The 25,172-nt window shown below is 32.9% G+C and overlaps 1 protein-coding gene across 2 annotated transcripts in view; it reads right to left on the reverse strand.

The window, feature by feature from the left end:
- The window catches only part of LOC100650408 (SAM and SH3 domain-containing protein 1), a 387,188-nt gene that overhangs the window by 72,579 nt on the left and 289,437 nt on the right, over positions 1 to 25,172 (reverse strand). For both annotated transcript variants that reach the window (XM_012311947.3, XM_012311946.3), the window contains exons 2-4: positions 23,345 to 23,533; positions 19,008 to 19,168; positions 11,969 to 12,015 (exon numbers count right to left, since the gene is read on the reverse strand). In XM_012311947.3, coding sequence (XP_012167337.1) covers positions 11,969 to 12,015; positions 19,008 to 19,168; positions 23,345 to 23,533 — 397 coding nt within the window. The remainder of the gene's footprint in view (positions 1 to 11,968; positions 12,016 to 19,007; positions 19,169 to 23,344; positions 23,534 to 25,172) is intronic.

The raw sequence follows: 25,172 nt of genomic DNA on the forward strand, positions 1-25,172 counted from the left end.
GATTTATGCACGAGGTAGTAGATTTTGTTTATTTTTCAACGGAGAGATCATGTATTTATGAAAATCGTATTGCTCTCGAAAATATATCAAAACATTTTTGAATTCTTATTTCGTTCATTTATAGTTCTTTATTGTTATAGTTATTATAGCGCAGTTCGCGGATGTCATATATGCGAAACAATACTAAGGTACGCCATGCGTGAATTATAGGAAATTTCTTTGACCATTACTCAAGAAAATGCATTTCGCACCTCTGGTAAGGAATCTCTGGGAATTGGATAATTTTTCACTCAGCTACACCCAGGTATTTTAAGATGCGGTAAGGTAGAAAGTTCGGCGAGGGCCAAGGCGAGATAAGGCGAAAGGTCGAAACAGCCACGAACAACAGAGGAATATGAAGTCGAAATTCAGGGACGTCAGGATGTCACGAATGCAACCAGCTGTAACGCAACCAACTCTTCCGCTGTATTTGTCTTCTTACGCAGCCATTCTATGGTGTCTTACTTGCCTTCCACTCTCCATCTCGATTTCTACTTGCGTTTTAGAATTTATGATACTAATTTAACAACTGAAAAGGTTTAGCTGAGATACAAGTAGTTTTTATATTTTATAAGGATAAATGACGATCTATTTATTTTTGTTTAGTACTGATTGTAGTATTTGTAAGAATTAGATTTTATCTTTGAATTGTAAGCATTGCGAATTATGTTAATTTTATTTTCTACTTGTCCGAATTGAAATTAGTTCATTTGAAAAGTTTCATTTCTTATGATTAAATGTATAATATGGGCTTGCTCAGAAGTTTAAAGATAAAGATCGCTCAGTCTCAGTAGACTGAATAAATAATCGGGCATAGAAGTTTCTAAATTACCATCTTTTATTGCAAAAAGTGGGAATTCTTACAGTTACTTGGAAGTATATAATTTCATTCTACAATATCGTAATGTTATTACAATTCGCACACCTTAATTTAATTTTATTTCCTATTCTACAATAAAATGAAAAGTTTGTAACAACGACATTCATTACATTATTACATAATTTCTGATATTCGAGCTTCTGGTGGATTAAGAATATTCTATACGACGTGGTGTAATTTATTTTATGAGAATAGAGACGGACGATTGAAAATAGAGAATGATATTGATAAAAGATTAAATTTGTGAATGATAATCATTCGACACACTATAATGTTTCTGCATAAAATTACAACATGCATGTAACATTTAACATCCTATAATTTTATTGTATTTTCTGAACCCTATCATTTCAGTCAAGTAGCTTTAAAAAGAGCATTGGTCCATTTCACTATCTGTTCTCACCTAGCATACGTGTACGTAAGAGCAAGTGTTCTCACCTAGCCGTTTACCAGTTTCTGCTGCATTACCGAAAAGAAAGGTATAATGAGAGCGTTGCAAAGAATACACTGCGATGAACGCTCTGCTAGAAAAAAATTCCGTCAGACTGTAAGGCAGCATCATCCACTGCTCGTTTCTCTCATTTTCTGCTTTCATTTACCTTAATTCCTTTTCTTTCGCTTGGTTTAAGGGCTTCTTTCAACTTTGATGTTTCGTAAAATTTCTATTTCTACGTATTAATTGTTACTTAACGTTAAAAAGTCTACTTTCTATTTATATAGATAATAAATTACCTCTAATGGTATAATAAATATTTTTATTCTTACTTAATTATAAATGATTCATAACGGTTTCGACTAAATTATTTAATCTTAATTTTCATATTTTAATTTTCGTTTCAGATTATATATCGTTGACACATATAATACATTTTATTTCACGTATTTTTCAATTTTCCTATCAGACGACTGCCTTACAATGCAGGAATATTAAAATTATTGATCGAGTTTCGTACTAATTAAGTTTCTATTTATTACTTACTATCAACGATTTGAGAAGCAGTTAAAATGACCAACACATTTCTACCTTTACTCAAAAAAGGAAAAAAAAGAAAAAGGAAATCTTTACTATTCTAGAAATACAATACAAATCATTCGAATATAAATATAAAAAAAAGTAGAAAATAAAACTATAAAAGATTATTCTTTTATAGAGAATTAACAGATAACAGAAATTCGATAAAAGACAAAATTGAATGATTCTGTCGTTGCTTATCGCTGAGCAAGCAGGCTTTATTTCTCACGCAATTTTAAGATTTGATGCATGTGTCGGAGAGGAACATTTGTTCGAGACCCTCTACGGCTTCTCTTAGCTTTTTCCTTCTTTCTCTTCTCGACTTTTCATTTTGCCTTTTACATTTTACTCTGTTCCTCGATGTCTCTTCTTCCTTCGCTGTGTTGCTTCCCGTTCCGGTGGCCCCCTGCGATAAAGAAAACGGTATTGGACCTTTCGTTTCCGATGGGCAGGTTTATTTTTATTCCATACGATTCATTCGATTGAACATGACTTGTGGTTACAGGCACGGCTATATATTTTCGATATTACGAGTCGACATTCCGACCCCATAGTCCCGCGAGTCTCTTGTATTCTTTACATGTATCGTTCTTGCCTGCCTGTTCGCTATCCACTTTGGTAAAATAGGAACGATCCTCCTCGGAATAGTAGTGGCTTCTGGTGGATTCGTAGCCCAGTAGGCGGTATCGAGGATAGGTCAGACGATTTTTCGCAGTCTAGTTCATTTAAAAAATTAATATATGTTTTCTACAACAGATACGAACGACACGTTTATTATAAATTATAGTTCCTTGAAAAGTTTTCCATTGATTGTCAAAGTAAGAATAAAAATTATTGTTAAAAGTATGATAAAGCATTTAGTTTTCTAATAAAATATTCTTATTTTTCCGGTCAAATTTCAATTGCTATTAAATTGCTATTAAATTTTTCGCGAATAAGTAAAGAAGCACTCACTTTCGTTAATTGATCTTCCAATTGTCTAAAAAATTTAAAACTAACCTTATTGATATTTTATTCGAAATTTTTCAATATTCACATAGCTCTCTAATAACATTATGAACGACATTGTCCAAGAAATATACATATTTATTCCAATAAACCTTAAACACACAAGTAACACCTATTAGAATTACTAAAGGTTCAAACAATTACTGTTACAAAACTAATGAAAATTTTATGAATCAAATTAGAATCGTCAAAAATAGTAAACCTTCCTCTGCAAAATGCTTTTTGTTTCTTTTCGATCATACTTTCCGTTGTTGAGATATCGTCGTTAAAAGAATTGTTCAAGAATTGTCAAAAGAATGTTCAACAATTCTCTATCGTTGTCTCTCTCACATGCGCGGACCTTTCACTCGTGCCGCATCATTAACCAATCACAACTTGGTTAACAGTGCGTTGGTCAGTGACAGACAGCGTCCACGTTTTTTTTTTTTTTACTATCGCTACTATTAAACATACACGTTTCCTGTAAAAGATGTTGGTCAAACTACTGCGGTCTATCATTCTTAGTTCTATAGACTTGCAGTTATACTTTAAAGTGTTAAAGTATCTTCAGAACAAATTTTGATATCGACTTAGATCAGAATGCATTATCGATGGTAAAATTTTCGACTATCATCTGGATAAGTAATATTTAAAAATTTCGAGATTGTTCTAAGCGTACTGTTTATAAGATGTTGATGTATTATTTGCAGACATAATTATTTTTTTCATTAAATACAAAAGAAAAAAGCTCCTCGTAGAAAGTTATATGGTCATATTATATTAGTTTTTACATAAAATTTTCACATCATAAAAATTATTAATATTCTTTGAAATTTTATTCAAGATAGAGAAACTCTTTTTCTAAAATAGTTACGTGAAAAAAGAACTTCAAAAAGAGATTACAGTTCGATGTAAATCTAGTTTTCTATACTTTTTCGTAGCCAGAGGAAACAATATTTTCTAACTGTGCTCGACGAAATGCACATAAATTGGATTGTTTATTTAGTCTCGCAGGTCCGTTAAATCAAATATTATTTTTACTTTGACTAAATGATCCTCGAAATGAAGCTAGAGACATTTGTTACGGAATTATAACCGGCCGACAAGTTTGCAACAGCTGGGAACAGGCGTTTTAAGAAGCATAAAGTCTGACTTAAAAGTTCTTTATGATTTGCAGTGAGACTCATACACTCGCCAAACCGTCATTCGTGTTGGTACAGTGGTAACTTGCAATTCACGAAATACACGCCTTGATTATTACACGGAAAACTCATTTGTTTTCTCGCCTTATGCAAATAATTTCCAACAAAACGCGAGCACGCGTTAATTATCGTATCGCGCTGTTTAAATGAACGTATGAACTGTATATTACGCGGAAAATTTAGAAAATTAGAATATATTCGCTATCTAGATATTTCAGTACATTAATTGCATTAATAGTTGTATATTTTTACGAAGTCATAAGAAAAATTATATAGGTATAATTATGATGATAACTTTACTACTCCGGTATCCCAAAATTGATTAATCCAAAGATTACTACTTATAGATACATTATCAAAGTCGAAAGAGTCAAGCAGATTGATACCAAACGCAGATATTGTTACCGATTTAAATATTTGCCACGCTGTTTAGCCAAGTTTCTCATACATCCATATAGAATCAAGGATTTTAGATGATCAGATGATCAGAATATGCAATGACAATGGCTAGGGCATTACCTAATTGCGCAGCGACTGCTACATGACAACCAATTACTACTAACGTATTTGACCATTTGACCGAAACAGATAATTATGTCGATTAGGTAATCAAGTGAAGTAATAGACGTTAGGTGTGTCGTAAGAGAAGCAACCACCAGTATCAGAGGTGTATCTGGCGGATCTGGTGAGTTAGCTTGACGATAAGCATTGAGTTGGAAGCATGATAATTCGTTCCAGCTAACGTTCATGGCGCAAAGGCAGCTAATTAGGTGGTGCTGTTGTCGGTGCTAATAAACGGATGTGTTGACGCTAATACAATATACTGTCGCAGCATAGAGCGAGAGGATCGGGTAGGTAGAGTAACTAACGGCACGCCTGAATTATCCATTAATGGACAGCGATGTTGCGGCCAACTCCGATTCATTCGATTATTTGCGACACTGTAAATAACAGTTGAACCGCCCTTGAAATGAACGATTTCTGAAATATTCGTATCCGCATTCGTTTAACACGTTGATTCGCACGGTAATCATCCGTGACCCACGTTACTAAACTTTTACAACTGATAAAATTTCATGGACTACCGAATTTTTAACAGTGAAAATGACTTTGGTAATATTGTCAGAAAACAAGCGCGCAAATGCGATATAATATTTTGCAGAAATTAAATGTATGGTGCAGTGTATTTCAATCTATCATGACTTCCAGGGCAAAATATATAAAATTCGCGTGACCGTTTACTTTCTTAACTATAGCGTGCACAAATGAGTATCTAGATATAAACATTTTTTTATTTTCTGGCGCAAATATCATAGAACGATTGGATATTTTTTTTCGTGTTCTCTAATTTTTTAATATTTTACAGTGATTTTAAGCAAAAGTTTCAAATATTGAAACTTTACACTTATTTCAACATTAGTTGGACAATCGTAGTATATTGCCTACTTGTATAATCCCTCGTTATATGAAATTCTTTTGTTTCAAATGTAGCATGATATCAAGACATAGATACAGTGTAACAACTAGTTTCTTGTTTTACTATTTCATCAAGATACGAAGGTTATCTTGAATCTTATAAATACAACGTGTGACATTCGACTCCGTAATTCAAAGGAGTACTGAATATTAATTAAAAAGTATATATATATTTCCGCGTTTATTAGTGATTAATCATGACTATATGACTGACTACATGACATTTCTTTTTCTGCGCACGTTTGTCATAGAGGTGAAAATTTCTTCAAAATAAAGCACCTAATCGTTTTTTTGATTGACACGGTCACACTGACCGGGATGAGGTTGTATTGAATTTTGAAAATGTTCCTCAAGGGAGGGAGGTGGTTTATGACAGCATTGTTCTACCAGTTAGTTGTACGTAGTGGTACCCGTGATTGCCTAGCGTGCCAAGCGACTATGGAACAAGTTGGAATTTCCCTTAATTTGGCCGTGCAGATATTCACGCCGCGTTGGGTGCCAAAAACTCAAATTAAGCTTTACAGACATTTATTCCTCTATCAGTTAGTATAATTGCAGATCATTCTAAATAACAAGTAAAGACATAAAATAAGATTTTTTAACTTTTATTTCGTAATTGCTTCGGTAAAATATTTTTAAAAGCCTGGAGAAAATATTACAACATTCCTTAGCATTTCCTCTTGAAGAGAAATGGATCGGTTCGATCGAGATTAATCGTTTTGGATGAATTAAGCAATAATTATGTACTCTGATAATCTAATTTAACAAACTTCCAAGAAATGAAATAGAAGAATTTGATTTCGAAATCGCTCATATATATCGATGCTTTGCCAACGAAAAGATGAATAATTTATTTTATTTAAAACGAAAGCTGATTGCATCAAAGATAGATCAAAGGTTGATGGTACTTCCTGTGGAGTAAACGAGGAAAGCCGAAGACGAGAAAATAATCGAAAAGGGGCCTTTACCAATGAAGAGAAATATATAACCGGTTGAGTGGTTTTCAATGGATCGTTCTGTAGAGACGATGAAGCTTCCGATCAATTCGATATAAGTTTGAGACAGAAATAACAGAGAACAAAGAAATTACACTCGCAATAACGATTCTATCGACTTTCGGTGAATTTTTTTGTATATCCTGTATATGATTGCTAAGATAACGAGTTTGCAAGCGAATTCTCTTCTCTCCGAAACTTTCAGACGTACGCTCACGCTCACTGGTATAAAATAGTTTGTCCTATATATAGATACAAGGCGGGCTTTTCTACTTTCTTCAACAAACAGAGGGACCATATTTTATAACGCGTCTTTACAAAGTTACAACGAATATTATATCTAACGCAACACTGCATATGTATGTGTATATGTACAATAAATAAATATAGAAAAATTTTTTCGAACATGACAATTAATATTACAAATTAAACAAAAATCATTGTAGTTGCACGTATTTTTCAGGGTGCAAGTAAGGAAGTATTATAAATACATAAGCAACAATAAATATTTCCCGGTTACATTTTCAAACGAGTTTATCATTTATGTAACAAGTTATCATTAAAATTACAAACACGTAGTTATAAATTAAATGTATAAAGTGAAAATTCAAGCTACAGTGTAATTTTTGTATACAATATACGTGACGATTCTATAATGTATTTGTTATAGGGAAATTATGGTTCTCGAGGAAATACATGTTGGCTATTTCATTCCTTATTTGAACAGCTGAACTTCCTTGAGCAGGTGCAGAAATTAATAGCCCCAAAGAGCATTGATGTGTTCACTACTAAAACACACATGTAAGAATAAGCAGTTTATCAGACTTGCTTCCGCGACAAGACTATACCACTTGCACAATTTCATCTCTAAGAACTCATTGCTCATTGAAATTTTTTAGATTATTCACGAACAGTACACTGCTCAAAATGATTAGAGGATCGTTTTCCATCTCACTGAAATTTTTATATCAACTTCTTGTATCTGTCCTTTTTTAAAATGATTGTTTTTAAAATCTATCTTTTTTTACGTACAAAGTTGATATATACGAATAAATTTGTAATATATTGTGAATAATTGCAACGTAAATAAATGTAATCAAACGCAAACATATTGAAACCTGATTAATACAATGAAACCGTTCAAAGTAACGATCCTTCGATTATTCCGTGCAGTGTAGCTTCTATAAAATATATTAAATTCTATGAAAAATCAATCCAATCGATTGTTCTCAGTCTTTCCCTGCACAGTGTTGTTGCAAATAACTATCTCTTGGATTCCAGTTAAAACAAACACTTGCTTTGTCGCAGTTGAAGCATTTCGCTCAACAAGCAAGCAAGCTGAGCGAACGTGTTTGCGTACTCCGGCAAGCTTCGCAAGTTTTGGTCTATGCTTGAATTCGGTAGCTGGCTGTATTCGGTGACAGCATCTAAGGCCTGTAACAATCCGACATCGACGCCTCTTACATGAAATTACTGTTAAACGCATACCATTTAGAGTACGTTCTTGATCTAATCTGATTTATCTTTGTCGTACTGTCTACGTGAGAGTAAAACAGAACTGCTAGATCACACGTTTCTTCAGAGACTTTGGAATTACTTATTATTTATTTGACGACAATATACTGAAATATTTCTGGAGGAATAAGCGAAAACTTCGTGAGGGCATTTATGTATCTGGATATTTATTTTTGATGCATATTATGCAAATATTCAAAATAGTTCTACTGTATGTATATTTTGATGGAAAGTCACCTTAATATGCATCAACTGCTAATTAAATTAAAATATTTGGATTGAATATCATTAAACAATATAAACAGATATCGATATATTAATCAATTACTCAATGTACATCTCATGAAAAATTTCAAATTATTTCGACGCATATCTATTCACGGACTCCGATAAAGCCGGCAAATATTCAGTCCAACATTTAACCCAATACTTTCCAATATAATCATAACAGTCGTGCCTTATTATTGATCCAATGAAATTTTTAAATCTTTTATATAACACGTACAATGTATATATGTGTAGATAAACGTTTTCTGTGGCAAGTGTTGAAATACCTTCGTGAGCCATTGTACGTTCACGAATAGTACGAGAGGACGTTCCTCTTAATTATATATTCATAGCAATGGAAATGGTGAGGCCGAAGGAGCGAGGATAGAAAGTAAAGTCAATAGAAATGAAATATCAATGCTAACCTCCTTGGCTTGCGCGCCAACTGCCTCTCCAATATGGGATCTAAAGTGTTTTTCGATATCTTGAAAAATTCCAATGATACGACGCGGCCATTTCGGCCCTTCTTCTTGATTTTATTTCTCGTGCTCGATGTCTACCTTCGATATTACTACGTTCCAGAGCGTTCCTGCTGCACTGCTGCAGCCGTGGAAATCGACTGTGGATTGAAGTGTTTTTATACACCTAGGATGATGATAAGACGTTTCTTCCGCTCTTTTTTCTTCTATTTTCATCGATCGATCCACTTTTAAATCGTGGTAAGATAGGTCAGGAGTCCGATATTTTCATAGTGGCCAGAAAGTGTCACACTTTAAAGTCTTCATGAATTATTTCGAATTTTAAGTAGTGAATTTAACATTTATCAAAGATTTGTTCTAACTGTCGCCTATGAGTCTATTCTGATATTTCTATTTTATGTTTCGATTGTGAAACGAAAAAGTACCTGATGAAATGCAGAAAAATTACGGACGTAAGGAAAGAATTAAGAGTAATTTTTATAATTAGCATACCCGTATCGAATACAACACTGTGACTTACAGTGCATCACATCAGCGTCTAAAGATATTTCAAAAAAGAAGAACGTATACGAATATTTTTGTGGTTCACGGTAAAATTATATCGTAGTGCTTTGTCTGTTAGACGCAATTCGTGCGCACCGTTATAAACACGTAAGTCCGTGGCTATTGCTATTCGCATAATCCGCGAACAGATAAGATACAGGACATCATTGTTGTATAGAGTAAAGACACGCAAGGGTAGGCATATGCGGAGGCAGCTGCACGCATAAAATGGACCGATCTCCGCCAAGCGGAGAATTTCAAAGGCGCGTGGCGAACTTCGCATAACGATGCAGTCTCCCTGGAATGGTAGCACGGAAAGAAGATGGCCGAGTACCATCGTGAGCGCGCTAGCCCATTGTTGCACCATTTAGATATATTTCATTGGGAGTGACGTGCACGAACGAGCAACGTTCCTTCTTGGAATAAGCCTCTATATCGCTTCGGTGAATGCATGCACCGTGTAGAATCTTAGTCAACGCATTAAATAACTCCGGGACTGTATTCAGACCAAATATTTCCCCTCTCTCTGTCCCCCCTCTCTCTCTCTCCTTTTCTCTTGCGGATGAAAACTCTGTTTCGCAACCACTTATTGTACCTACTGATATCCATAACTGTTTGCTTTACAATGCCACCGCATTTGATAATACGATACGGATTATGCTGTTCCATTAAAGAACATCGCAAAACTAAATTGAAAGGTCAACCAGAACGGACAACTTCGTGAAATAATTGCAATTCTATTTAAATGCCTATATTCAATTATAATTTACTTTAAATGGTGAACATATTTCTGCGTGAATACTTTTCATTGTAGGAATTCTGAATAAGATGAAAATTAGTTTTTTTTTTTTAAATAAAGGTTGCAGCGTGTATCTCTGTTATTCTGTTCTATACGAAGCAATTAAGTATATATGGATCTAAAACTGATTATGAATTTGTTCTTTTTATTTCGAACGAAGGTATTTAATAGTTCGATATAACCGATTTTGGACAATAGACCTACAATTTCAACGAAAACTGTTTATCTTTCTAATGTGTAATATATGTAAATTGTTTGTATGTACGTATTCTGGAGAAACTTCTTGCGTACTTGACAAAGTATTGGCTATATTTTTGTTCTTCAATTTCCTTCTCTGTTTGATTTTCAGTTTTTGTACAATGTTGCATATTAGGTACTCATAAAAGGTTTGGGACATGATGTACGTTAAACAGATTGATAGATGTAAAAAACAACACATTTAAGAGAATAATACATACATATGAATCGTTACAATGACTGTTCGCATTTCAAATTATTTCGAAAGTCATTGTTTATATGAATATACGAGTATTAGAATGGTGTGCCAATTTGAAATGTTTTATACACCAACCAAAATGAATTTAATATTTCTTTGTATGAAATTATTATATTTCTTTCTTATTTTCCATGCAAGTGTTACATATAGAATATAATAAACTAGATATATCTTTAAATATAAGGGAAGAATTAAAAACAAGGATGCAGGCAATAAGATAAAAAAAATTAGAAATATATCGCTTTAATCCTGATATTTAAATCTGTGAGTCGTATTCATCAAACAATGATCCCAAGTTTTGACAAACATATTTCGAAATCACGCAGAGGCAATCGAAACAAGGGAAACGGTTCATAAAAACATATATGCATTTTTTGTTGCTTCGGTTATGAAATATAAAGCCCAACGAATTTTAAAATGCGTCGTTTGAAAATCGAATCAAAACGATGAATTGTAACAGAAATGTTTTTGTATAATCATCGAATCGATTGCTACCTCAAACGTAAATGCTAATGCATGTACCACATTTCAATTCAGAAAAATATTAAAACATTTCCTACCTTTTCTTGCTATGAAAACTTTAAAAAGTTTCTTACTTCATAAATATTAAGTTGTAATATACATTCGTCTTATTTGCATTACTCTATTATATTAATCGGAGAAAACGAGACGAACATATATTTGAATCTGATATTTCTACAATTCGTTGTCTGGTTGTTTTTAATAGATATATACAATTAACGTAGTTTCTCCTTACTTTAATTAAAAATAAATATAGCTCTCAGAATATAGCTCCAAACCAGTTACTTATGAACATATTATGCTTAACCAACTACTTAACAAGTTTCTGAAACATAAATCGACGAAATATCTTAGAGCACCTATACGTTATCAAAAAAGATAGACTAACTTCCTAAAAGTTTGTTATTATCATTGGAGTTTTGACAAGAATTTCTATAAACATCAAGGGAGTAAGATGTTATCCTTTCACATATACATTCTCAAATTTCCTGTTCCTTGAGATATCTCAGTCTAACAACATCCTGAACTAAGATTCGTTTGAAATTTATGCAACACGAATAGGGCCAGTCTGTTAATAATATGGTACTCTCATCCAATTGCTTGTCTTTGCCGGTTGAAACAATGAATACGTCCTACTTTTACTTGGCAAATGAAAGGCACTCGTAGAATTACTGAACTGGAGTTTTCTCCAAGTCTCTTTTAAATCTTAAACAGTGACAAATGAACCTACGAAGTCCATGCAACCAAGCGACTTACCGTTAGGCGGGAACTCGTAGAACAGCGCAGACCTTGGGCTCAGACAACTGGAACAGAGGAAAATTACGGTTAAAATATGCTAACAATTAAAGCAGCGATACTATTTGCGTCCTAATTTGTTGGTTACTAACCAAAGTTCCGCAATTTTCATTTTAAAAGCGAAGAAGCGATCGAAAATTACAAACATAGAAAGAAACTTTGGCCATTTCTAAGTTAGGAAAAGTATACCAATTTTTTCCGGTCAATTTCTCTTATTTTGAATTGTCTGTACATAATCAGAGATTAATTATACATATATTAACACTAGAACACTATCGACTTTAATATGGATATGAATATCACTATACATGGCCAAAGTAATATGATGAAAATAAATATGTAAATATTTACAGACCACAAGAGGGAAATATGATGAGTACATTTTTAATAATTTTCTGGTTTAAATGTTACTTTATCATCGAACAGGAGGATTCTAATATGACGTAATTGAGAATAAACAACCTGTTAACTGAAAAGATACAAGATACAAAAATATCTAGTAAGTTGACATGAACTTTTTTAAAAGTTGAAAACGTAATTATGAGGATAAACATTATATCTTAATATTTTCAACGTTCTAATATTACAATATATTACAATATATTCGATATATTATATATGCAATATTACAATATATTCAGAATTTTAAAGAATACAAAAAACACATATTTAGCTCCAAAACTGGATCGATTAACGAATTTCAACATTGCTTATCATATCTTTTACTCGCAGTCTCCAAATTTAAGTTCTTTCACAAGTGCATGAAAAAACATCTACGAATAAAATATTAAAAGAAATTTTCCAAAGCCCTATGCTAATTTCGGTTCTATGAAACCACTTCGATTATTCAATAAAACAACCGTATGTACCTCGATGCGTAACCACACGTCATAAAATATTCCGCGCTGACTGAGCAAATGACATGGCGCGAGAAACAACAAATGGCAATGGCGGCTGTAGCCAAGGTACAGGCCATCTTGTCCTCTTAAGCCACGGTATTTGTCCAAGTATTCCAAGTACTCAGCAGAGTAAAGGGGTCTCGGTGATCTCGAACGGTAGATCATACTGGAATGCGCACACAATGATTTCCTGCTAGCACCAAGGATTGTGTTCAGCAAGACTAATCGTCTTATTGGTCTGATCGACAAAACTGGTCCCCGATTCTATCGATCGTTCTACAAAGAGATCTATCGTTGGGAACACAAGCCAAGTCTCATAGAGGGCACGAACGTATGCGTATGGCTAAAGGAAAGGGAGAAGATGGAGAGCATCGGCTAGATCGACAGTCCACATGCCAGAGAATTGGTAATAGATGGCAACATGGTATCTATGTGTCCCGATACAACGTTCTGTAATACTAACCGCATACTAATAGCGCCCTTTGACGAAAAGCTAACATCTCAACAAACAAACCATGTTGCGATTCCTGTTCAACCCCTCTTCGAACCACTCTATGATTCTCTCTTCCTCTCGCGTCTCCTTTCTCGCTCGCTCACTAGCTCTACTAACTCTACCGTTCTCTTCCCTTTTGAGTCGAGCAAGAGGTGACGATTACCTCAAGTGACCCCTTGTCCGAACTGTCCCTGAATCGCTTATGTGCGAGCGGACAATGTTCGTTACACCATCTAGTTTATTGCTGGTATCTGATCACTGTACTACAGATTTTTTGGTGTTTCTGGGGAATTTGAAAGTACAGCGATTTATAGAATACACGTAATATGCAGAAATATGTAAAATATTCAAAAAGTAATTGGACTGTAGATGTTTATGTAAATTTATATTTCGATGAATGGAACTAGACTGACGGAATCTAATAATGATTCATCCATGAAGTATTGTAATGAGTTTCATACTTTGCATATATTATATATTTTTACATATCGTGCGAATTTTCTGTATTTTTGAACTCCCAAATTATTTTATACATACAGAAACATCTGCGGTTTAGTGTAATAGTTAATAGGCAAAAGAAATTTTTACTTCTAAGTTCTATTCTTTTAGACGTACAAATAAAAATACGAATTTGTAAAAGATCGTTAATCCTCAACGATATGATCGTAATTACTTGAACATAGTAATATTTTTTAAATACATAGTATATTTATATCACATATAGATTTCGAAAAAGGAAATTTTCATTCTAAAAGTCGCACGTTAATTTCATATCGGTGATTACACTCATTTCCTAAAATTTACTTTAAGCTGAAATTTAATTAGAAATTCACATTGAAATTTTCTTTTTCCTATACAATTTCCTTATACAATAATATATAGACATAGAAAGTACGTATATACGAATATTAATTAAAAACAGAAGGACAAATAGATTTTCGTTCAGTAATTAATATTTTATTCGTTATAGCATAATTTGTTGAATAAAATTTTTTAATGGACGTACTTTTAATTTTTTCAGAGAAAAGCCACGTATATGGTTAACAGTGCAGAGGACATTTGGATAGAGACGTAGAAACGGCACGTATTCAATATGCTGCATTAACGTGATTCGAGTATAATCACGCGCGATACATTTGTAATAACGGATGAATTTACGCATAAATCGTAGCTTCCATCATTACTTCGTCGAAAGCAGACGATCGTCCATGGAATTCCTGACGATATCATAGTTTCAGTCACGACAACCTGACTAATGAAAGAATAATATTCGTAGATAATTGTAACCTTTAATAAGATCAAGATCATTACTATATCATTATGTATATTCACCACTGTTCTAAAATAATGATTTTCTTATATCACTTAGGCTTCAATGCCTAATTATTGACATTAAATCATAACGGTTTATCAACTTCTTGTATGACGTTTTTAATAGTCACCGAAGTCAGTATTAATTCCGTGCTGCAATAATATAGTGAGAAATACAAAATATTAAAATATCATACATATTTGAAATATAGGAGAAAAATACGGTAAGTCACGTTTTCCGCTTTTTACAAGAGAACAGCTTCGAAATTCAGTAACAGGTTTTTCGTTTGTGGTTTTCATTTGTAATAAGTGATATTGAATCTAAAGAATTTAAATTAAATTTAACATTGAAACCAAATTCTGCTACACACATGTATAAACTTTTCGAAGGTACAAAATTCGTTAAATTGGAATCCTTCTATGAATGAGCTGGTCAAAAACCATAATGATCGATTTAACATAAATTATAATAGAAATTATTTAAAAAATAATAATATTACAAACAACATCTTCTTAGATTTACCTTATTAAATTATTTAATTTATTATTATTTATGACATTCTCTTGAGATAAATGAAACTGTAGAAGTAAACAATTTGTTCTTTAAAGACTGAATATAAATCTTGTATCTATGTATATATCATCTGTGTAATGGAATACAAAAATTCAGCACTAGTAGATTTGATCAATTTGGTTTTTGAGAGCCACATATAAAAAATAGGAAAAAGAAAATCAAAAGGAAGTTCTTGCAATCAGTAGTAATAAGAACAGGCGTGTATATCTCCCAATTGAACAGCAATTATGAATAGTACTGTTATAGTTGCAAGCAAGAACTGAACACACATGGCGACGATAATGGACGATCTCCAGTAGAGAACTTCATAACTATCAGCATTTGAACACAATGCATACCTGAACTTTAATGGATAGATGGTCCCAGAGGGCGTAGATAATGCCCTAAGAGACATCGTCCGAAAATTCATAACTTTTCTGGAGTGAATTTCTCCACTTAATAAAACTTTTACAAGAACACATCCAAAGCGGGAGAACAAATTACATAACGTCGAGACAGTTAGAAAAAGAGAAGAATTTATTGGGACTCTGTGGTCCAGGCTTTTAGATATTACATTTTTCCGGAATATTTCGAATTTTTTTTAACAATTTTTTGTACTTTAAAGACCTTTAAAACTTTAGAATTCTTACTTTCAAAACTTTAAATGTGTTAGATCTACCTTTAGCTATTGAGACACAAAGAAACGTTTGATATAAAGATCGTTTGATTTCATGGATTTCATGTGGAGATTTGATTATTAGTAAAAAGATATTATTTCTGATTTTCAATATTATCGTCATTAATCTAAATCGAAGATCGGATATTACAAAGCAGAAAGTTAAAAACACTACGCTTTCGCCTAATTTTTATCGTAGACGGTTTTAGAAATGGAACATGGAAACATCGCGATTTAGTAACGGTTATAAATCTAACTGCGAAAAAGGCTTTAACGAAACTTAATCTTTTAAACATGATGAAGTAGCTGGTGTGCAATCGCGGAATGCATCATTAACCGTGTGACAAACGAAGATCCCACGCTCGTATCTACAACTATAAATTAGTAAACAGGATTCATCCGTCAATCGGACACGTGTATCTTGACGTTAATGAATTCTATGATCATCGTTTGTGTTACACTGAATCTAATAATAACGTACAAGACATTGTACAATGCTTCATCTACTTAAGAAATAAATAATTAAGTACTGTAACAACGAAATCTATTTGTGATTATTGTGTATTATTACAGTTTCATTACATTAATTTATATTGTTATAGTTAAAAGGATTCAAGAATTAGCAACCAGAGACTAGTTGGTACTTGACAATTAATTTATATTCAAATTTAGATGAAAGTTTACGCGTTTTAGGTGAATTTATAATTATACGAGTGCTGTATAACACGGCATGGATCATTAGGTATGTGATGCTCAGTGGTTGGAGTATTTTATGCTCCATTTGTTTATGCTATTGAACAACTCCAATCATTTGATTTGACAAAGAATTATACAGACTGCGAATAATATCTTATGACAAATTACATTATATTTGAAACTTCATATTCTTCATTATTTTTCATTATTTTCCTAAATGGTATACAAAAACTGCTCTATAAGCAATTATAAATATTTAATATTCAAGAATTCTTGAATTCAAGAATTTCAATACATTTCAATATATTAAGCTTAAAATATAATTTCTATAAAATTTTGTAATGTTTTATAATCGATTAACGAATAGAAAAGAAGAAATATGAAAGATATTTCTTTATACAAACTAGTTATAGTAGAAAAAGCAATTTATTGCAGCTTTTTTATATTTGGAAGTATTAAAATAAAATTTTAAGATATCTAACGCATCTTGTGAACAATAAAATGATTGATCTATACTTCATTATCGTATATATAATAATAGCACATTACATAACACTCCTGCAACTAAGGTACAGAATTATATAATTAATTCAATAAAATGCTCGTCAATCGATCGTCACCAACGAATAATTAATTACACCCAGAAATTGGATGAACTCCGATGCCCACTTATATAATTAGTCTACGAAATAGCATCTCGTGCAGGTTTATATTTCATTAACTCCTTAAATTAAAAATACGCTCAGGCAAAGTTATGGAAAATTCTCGAGACTACATCAGACATTAATTAATTTTAAATTAAAATCTACAGATTCCACGGACACTGTATAAACAATAACATTCTTGCTTTCAAACAAGACTTGTGTATAACCTTCATGTAATATTATATAAATTTTTTTATCTTTGAAATATAGGAATTTATTTTCACAGCAACTTCATTTTTCGTTACAATTTACAATGCAACTAGATACATAGATAAAACTATACTATAGACACTTTAATACAAATATTTGTGAAATATCTAATCAATGTATCAATTTGTTGAAGCTGGTAAATAAAAATCATTATGAACGAAGCTATTTAGTACGATATGTTTATTAAAGAAGTTAATTTTCAAGATTAAAAATTACAATCCCTTTCCATGAAACAATTGTACAATATAACTTTAATATGTAACATTAATATAACAACTAATTACAAATAAAACTGCAATAAATCACAGTGGATTATTTATAAATCTAAATTTATTTTGCTAATTAATTCTAAATTAAAATGCGATAAATTGCCTAAATTCTTTTTTGGTATTTTTCTGTAGTAATTACTTTTAGATTAAAATGCAATAAATCGTCACGTGGGAGTTTATATAATAGATCTAAATTCTTTCCCTTATATATTTTTCTACAATGAAAGAAACGAGGCAATCATATCAAAGGATTATGAAAATGCGGGAATTAATTCGGTATGCACAGTAATTGATTCGGTAGTGAATGTCAATGTATTTATGAAGTAAATAAAGTGTGGAATCTTCAGGAGAGCAAATCGTCCGAGCTTATCGTGGTTTAGCAAAGTCAGAGAACTGCCTGAGGTAAGTGTAGCTGAGAGAGTCACAAAAACACGCTTATCGTGGCTGCAAGAAGAGAATAATACAGGTTCACAGGCTCAGGACCATGGTTATTCGCGCGTGCACGAAAACAGATAATGCCAGCGGCAAGATAATGGAATTTAATAACGACCTCCTTTGTCTCTTTCTCTATTCACGATTCTGAACTACAGAAAATGGAGAGTGTACGCAGCAGTCTGTTGGTTAATTAGCAATTAAATATCAAGCAGCTGGCGTAAAGGTGCGCACAGATGGTATTTTGGATCAGGTAAGCCACTTAACAATGGGCAATTATGTATAATAAAGAGGCCATACCAGTTAAGCATTGTTCGTGATTAGTTGCTTGGATGAGTATTCGGCTAATTCAATCTAACCGTAGCTTGTAAACAGAGCTCACAAACATACAATTTCCAAATTTCATCGAAAATCCATATACGTTATCGTTTGTAAGTATTCGGACACTTTGGTCGATTCGAAACTGTAGCAGTATGTGAATTTTATCAAAAGTCTACAAATCGGTGACGAATTAGTAATTAGAATTAACATTTACTATCTTTTTATGTAGTTGCTAAGACGGAAATTGAATTTTTTTATTAAAAAATATAGCAATAATATATTTTACTATTTACTAGAATTTGCTACAAACTTACATTCGATGTTTAATTATCGCTTTAACATATCGCTAAGACAAAAGTCTTTCTATCCCTTTTCCTTTCAGAATATATTATAGATAAGAATGGTATCTCTCAAATGTAGAATAATCGTAGCTTACCTTTGATAAGGCTGTTGATGTCCACCTGGCGTTACTGCAGTGGTGTTTTGTGCGGCAAGAGCAAGTTTCTGTTGTCGTTGTTGAAGCATCTGCCTGCTGAATACTCCGTATCCAAAGCCATAGATTTCGTCCTCTTCCTTATCGCTCAGACAGCTCGAGGGCTGGACAAAAATAGGGGACATTCTTTAGTTCTGGCTTTTTCTACTGAAAGAATTTTTGCTTGCGCGATACTAGAATTTATAGTGGAAAGAAAAAAAGGAATAGTGTCATTCAATGATTCTTGTTATAATTCTTTAATATTTATTTAGAAATTGCTTTCAAATTTTCCAAATATTTCCTTTAAATTAATAATTCTGTATGTTCGGGTATATTTAAGTTTCTCATAGAGGTACAAATATTTACCACAGTTTAATAATAATTTGAAAGACAAATAAAAGAAAGTGCAATAGATCTCCATTATTAGAGCACGTTTTCGAATACACAAAGATTTTATTACGGAATACTTAATTACTCCTTGAGATCATAACTGCATAGATCTCTGAAAAGATTAGCCTTAATCGATAATCGATAGAAAACTCGATTAACCACGTGGAAACCCTGAGCATCGAGCAATAACTGATTTAAAACAGGATCAATGGATCTACACGGTTAATCCCCTTAAACCAGTTCGGCAAGTTGCCCCCGGAGGACTTTCAATTCCACGATGGAAAGTGTTTAGTTCTTGTGAACTACTTACCGCTAAATCCCTCTTACAAAGAACAGAACTTAAGTGCTCGGTAAGTGATTTATTTTTCTTCCAAACCTTTGCTTCTTTCCTTTAAGTATTCTTATGTAATTCTTCTTTTTTGTTACAGTGAATCGAAGAAATTTAATAAATAAAAATTGTTCGTCAATTAAGGAATTAATATTTAAAATTGTACAGTAGCTAATGACAAGTTACGCAACATATCAGTCAATTGTAATAAAAAAGGAGTCGCAAATTAGCTAAGTGGTAATTGTATTTTTGTTGCGAAAGATAAATTTCATCTATAGAAGAAATCTACATATTTAAACTGATTTCTTATATCTTATTTAACAGCAAGTATTCTTACTTCTTGATCACATTAATAAGAAAATCCAAATAGGAAAATCCCTGGATATATTAATTACAATAAATAACCAAATAAGACTACATCGATGTTAAGCGTTATATAAAACATTCACCTTATCCATTAATTGTTAGTTCACTTTGCATGTGCACAAGTGAAATTGTGCGGCATATCATGTAAAACTAGTACAACAAAGTACGAGAGATGTAACGGTTAGCTTTTCATAGCAAAAGTGTTAATTTAACAATATTCGCAATATTCGCAATTAGAATGGCACACTACTTGCCGTTCACAACTTGAGATTCACAATTCCAGCGAGCAAGCAATACGTACCATTTGGCTTGTAATTTTACAAAGAGAGCCCCAATTTCTACATACATTTATCAATGACTGCGTTTGAATCAATTTTCTTCATAAGAAGGATCGTAAACGTTTAAAGCATAATTCCCACCTGTATAGCCATAACAACAAGAAGAATAACAAGAGAATTAATTGTACGTTCTGAGATGGAAAACAACCTCATATAAATTTTGCTTACAAGTTTTACTCATTTTGCTATTATTTGTTACATGAAATAACTGCTACTTATACTGTATGCGCATGCTGTAAAATTCGATAAAGAAAAACGCTATTGCCAAATAAAAAACAACATTACTTAAATATCGTTTAGAATTTTTGTTTACTTTGTTCTGATTTTATGATTAACATCTCTCTATCTCTTTTAAAAAAGCTAATACGTAAGTTCTACGGAACAAATGTTAATTTTATTAAAATTTATATTAAACAAATATTGAATGACATTTTTAATCTCATGTCACATAAGAATCATAACGATAACTCAAACATAATTTCTCTCTTGAATGACGCATTCAACTAATGGTGTACGCAATTAAATACTACGATATCGTACATGAAATTATACATGAATTATTATACATGATATTATACATACACGTGAAGTCGAGAAAAGCTAAGTAATGTAATACTACGATATTGTACATGTATTTAACACGCAATGCTAAGCCTAATCGAGCGTATATTAGCGATACCTTAATACAAACACCGTATATTCCCTGGCGATGCGTTACATTATGCAGTAATGTCAAAATTCAATAAGCAATTCGGTCGAATTACAGTCATTCACCGGAAAATCCACCTGTTGCGTATTTCTGCAACAATTTACTATATGTCCTTCGTTTCAGATGAAACTATTTAAGGAATTTATCCTAGCATGCGGTAGTTACGCTAAAACGCGTATTTTTCATTCCTTAGTAGATCAACGAATTCGCTAAACGTGTTTACGCTAAATATAGTGAAATTTTTTGATTTGTCAAACTTCATATGTATTTCTATTATTATTTTATGCTGAGAAATCTTTGATCTCTGTTAACATTATTCTAGTTGAAGAGCAAAGGAGAAGGTATGTAATGTCAGTAGATTATTCCCTATCAAGTGATACGTGTTTAATAAATCCAGGTATTTTCAATCCTAGTGACATGGGAAAACGCTAGAAATATAAACGACACTTCGAATTAAGGGTCGAGCCCTTTAAGATTTCCGTATCTTCAAGATCAGCGTCTGACTTATACTTGATTTATATCATATGAATTTGGATAAAACGCGTGTATACTACTTGAAGATATTTGGATAACTACACTAAGTAACTTTTGAGAGCGGTGTTTAGAATTTTTATAGTTTCTGTTACGTCGGCCGACTTTTTATCTAAACCAGGTCACACACCGCGGGCAAGATGGTAGCCAGTCTTCAGATCCTTGCTGCGTACTCACAATAAATCTCAGGAATTTTCTACTTAAGGCCCTTCAGACCGAACAAATATTCTTTCACGGAATTGTTTTCTAAATTTTATTGTCCACCACGGGCTGACACGAGGAAGTTGGTTTTTCTCACTTATGAGACCTACCACTAGCAACTTTATCTCGAGGGCATCAACATAGCAAATAACCAATTAACAACGAAGCCTATTTCCCTCACTCTCCTAGCCAAAATTATCATCAACAAATCCGATAGTCCCGTGCGCTAGACACACCCATCCTTAGCTTTCCTCCGCCACAGCATCATCACCGAACTTCACTGATTTTCCATCTTTCAAACAGTCAACATCTTTTGACCGGGTTTTCACCCTTAGATCAGTCACTTACTTAACTTATACATACGCACCAGCGTATCTTCTGTCTTCTTTACAATATTGTTGGAATAAACTGTGATTTATAACTTGTTATATCAGTATCATATTTAATTTAACTACCTCTATTATCCTAACCGAAATAAGGAATCGATCATTTCGTGGCGTCGATTATCTAATCGTAACGGGAATTTACGATTTCCGTTGATGTGCTTCCTCGCGATCGCGTCTCTCCGCGAGTGGTCGAAACAATTTCTTTAATTCTTTTTTATCCCTTTTCTTGAAAACAGAATATAATATAATAACGGTGTTGACATTAAATCGACACAAAATTATCTATGCAATAAAATCTCATAATTTTGAAAAATCAGCTTCTTTTATTATTTTCTATTGCAAGATACAAATTCATATATTTCATAAAGGAACTAGTATTTTATATTATAAAGAACCTCATAACTTTTCCCGTTTCCTTCTTAATTAATTTCTTTCAATTACGATAACTCGCGCAACAACTTTCACAGATTCTTATAAAAATGGAAATAACTATAATTACAGGATATAATTAATGTACTACTGACTTTCATGTATTTATGGAAAATTTGAAAATGCAAAGATATATAAAATATGCAAAATACAGCATTCGTTATGATATTTAATTTATGTATTACATTTAATACAATAATTATATTATATTTCGTACGACAATTTTCTACTTAGATTCCATTTTTTCAATTACAAAAATACGAATTCGCATAAATATTCGCGACCTAATAATTAAATGCAATTAGAAAATATACATTCCTATGAAACTACGTGAAGTTGAGAAAAGCTAAGTCAACCGTAACATTTTCTTTCTCTTCCTACAGAAACGGAATGCCCCGTGTTTATCGCGTGATCTTACACGACTAAAAACTATTATGCACTTTAGAACGAGCTATAATTAACGGTGAAACGGAAAAATAGGCGTAATTATAGTGGCATATGTAACGGGGGAATTCGTACAAAGCGAAAAAACGAAAGCGGAAAAGGAAGAGAGAGTCGTAAAAGATAAATAGAAAGGACAGGATGAAAATCAAGAAGCGAAAGAAAGAGACGGATTTACTCACCGAGTATTTTCCGGGCACGTAAATGGGCTGTGAATGACTGGTAGTGAGTTGAGTGTTGGGCATTCTGGGAGAAGCATTTGTTTCACGGCGGCGTAGCTCCTCAAGCGGTTCCAGGACGTCTCCGTAATGCGTTCTGAAGAGGTCTGCATACCTTGAAGCCAGTCCTTCTAAGTATCCCCTCTCACCTTCCTGAAACAGCCATTCGAAAAAGAAGAAACATCAAGGAGCGTGTCTTTCAAAAGTACCTATATGATACGCTAATTGCTACGAACTTAATTTCGTCGAATCTAGCAATGTTAACTAGCAAAGTACCTTTCGAAGGATATTTTCGTGGTACAATATGAATTTTCTCACGATTTGTTGCAATCGAGAATATCGAGCTTTTATGGTTTTTTAAATTTATAAACTACGTTTTATGGACATTATATATATTGTCATAAGTAGAATATCAAGACATCTCATCGTTACGTTTATTGGCAACGTGTAGCAAATTTTATTTTACTTAGTATCTTATATTGTACGATACATACGATGGGAATGAAATTGCAGATTTATAATGAAATAATTAGAAAATAAAGATAGCGAGGACAAGTATCTTAATATTTATTGCTGACAGAGTATATCCTAATATTTCGTTATCTTTCTCAAGAGTCGGAAGACACATTGATATCATATCTTATAATTACCACAGTCATTATTAATGTGTCACTCGACCGTTGATGAAGTAAGGTGAACAACGCTGGTGAAACATAAAAATGTACCTTCTTAAATGACACGGTTTACACCTGAGAGCATGAATTCTGGAAGTTTTGATTTATACACCATGGTTCATAATTCCCGGAACTTCGAATAAAGATACCTTTTTCCTTCTGCAAACTGTTCACTCTTATCTAATTCGAAATTAGTCTAATTCACGTATATCCAACAAATTTTCAAAAAGTAAAACTTCTAATGTGCTTGTATTACTCTTAATTTTCTCCTTATTTTGGACCATAGAATCTCCCTGAACTCTGTTGTGCCACGAATTACAAAAATACGCTTTAATTGTATATTGATATATTTGAAAAACCTATTTTTTTATGACATACGCGCAAAAATACAGTAAAGTACGAGTTTCAACTATATCCCTAGAACATAGAAATCTTTAAATTTCTTTTCCAAGACGATCGATTTACAAATTCATTTCTCCAGACGGAGCTTTCTGAAGACCTATGTACTACCTGGTGCACACGGAAAACCGGTGATATTCGTTGTTATGTGTGTCGGCATGTTATATGATAAGGTGGAAAAGGTAGTCGTGTGTGCGCGGAAATGCTAAGGTACGAAGGAAAGGAGGAAAACAGAGCGGAGGAAGAGAGAGGTAGAGAGAGAGAGAGAGAGAGAGCAGAAAGAAAAAGTAACAGAGGGAGATGAAGAAGAGGAGGAAGTAAAAGAAGAAGAAGAAGAAGAGCAGAGGATCAACGTACAACGCTGGAGGAAGTCGCATTAATATTTCACAATTCCACTTTTGCTGGCTCTCGATTTGGCTTGGTACCGTCCATTGAAGGGTTGGCTATGTTCTTTCCTTTCATAAGTTTAAGAAAGAGAGGAAGACGGAAGAGGGACTGAAAACGCGGAGAAAGAGATGAAGGAGAATACTTTGTCTGGCGTGAGTCTCCTTTTATTTACACTCGGAGCGTCGCCATCCATATGCTTGACGTTGTCGGCTATCTTGCAGACTGTCAAATATTCTTCCGTTATTGCGGATATTCTCTACATTTAAATACTACAATTTGTACGTATTAAGAATATCGTAAAATTGCCATCGTCTTTTTTCGTATACTGTTCC

This window comes from Bombus terrestris, chromosome 9 (assembly GCF_910591885.1).
Source record: "Bombus terrestris chromosome 9, iyBomTerr1.2, whole genome shotgun sequence".
Classification (NCBI taxonomy): domain Eukaryota; kingdom Metazoa; phylum Arthropoda; class Insecta; order Hymenoptera; family Apidae; genus Bombus; species Bombus terrestris.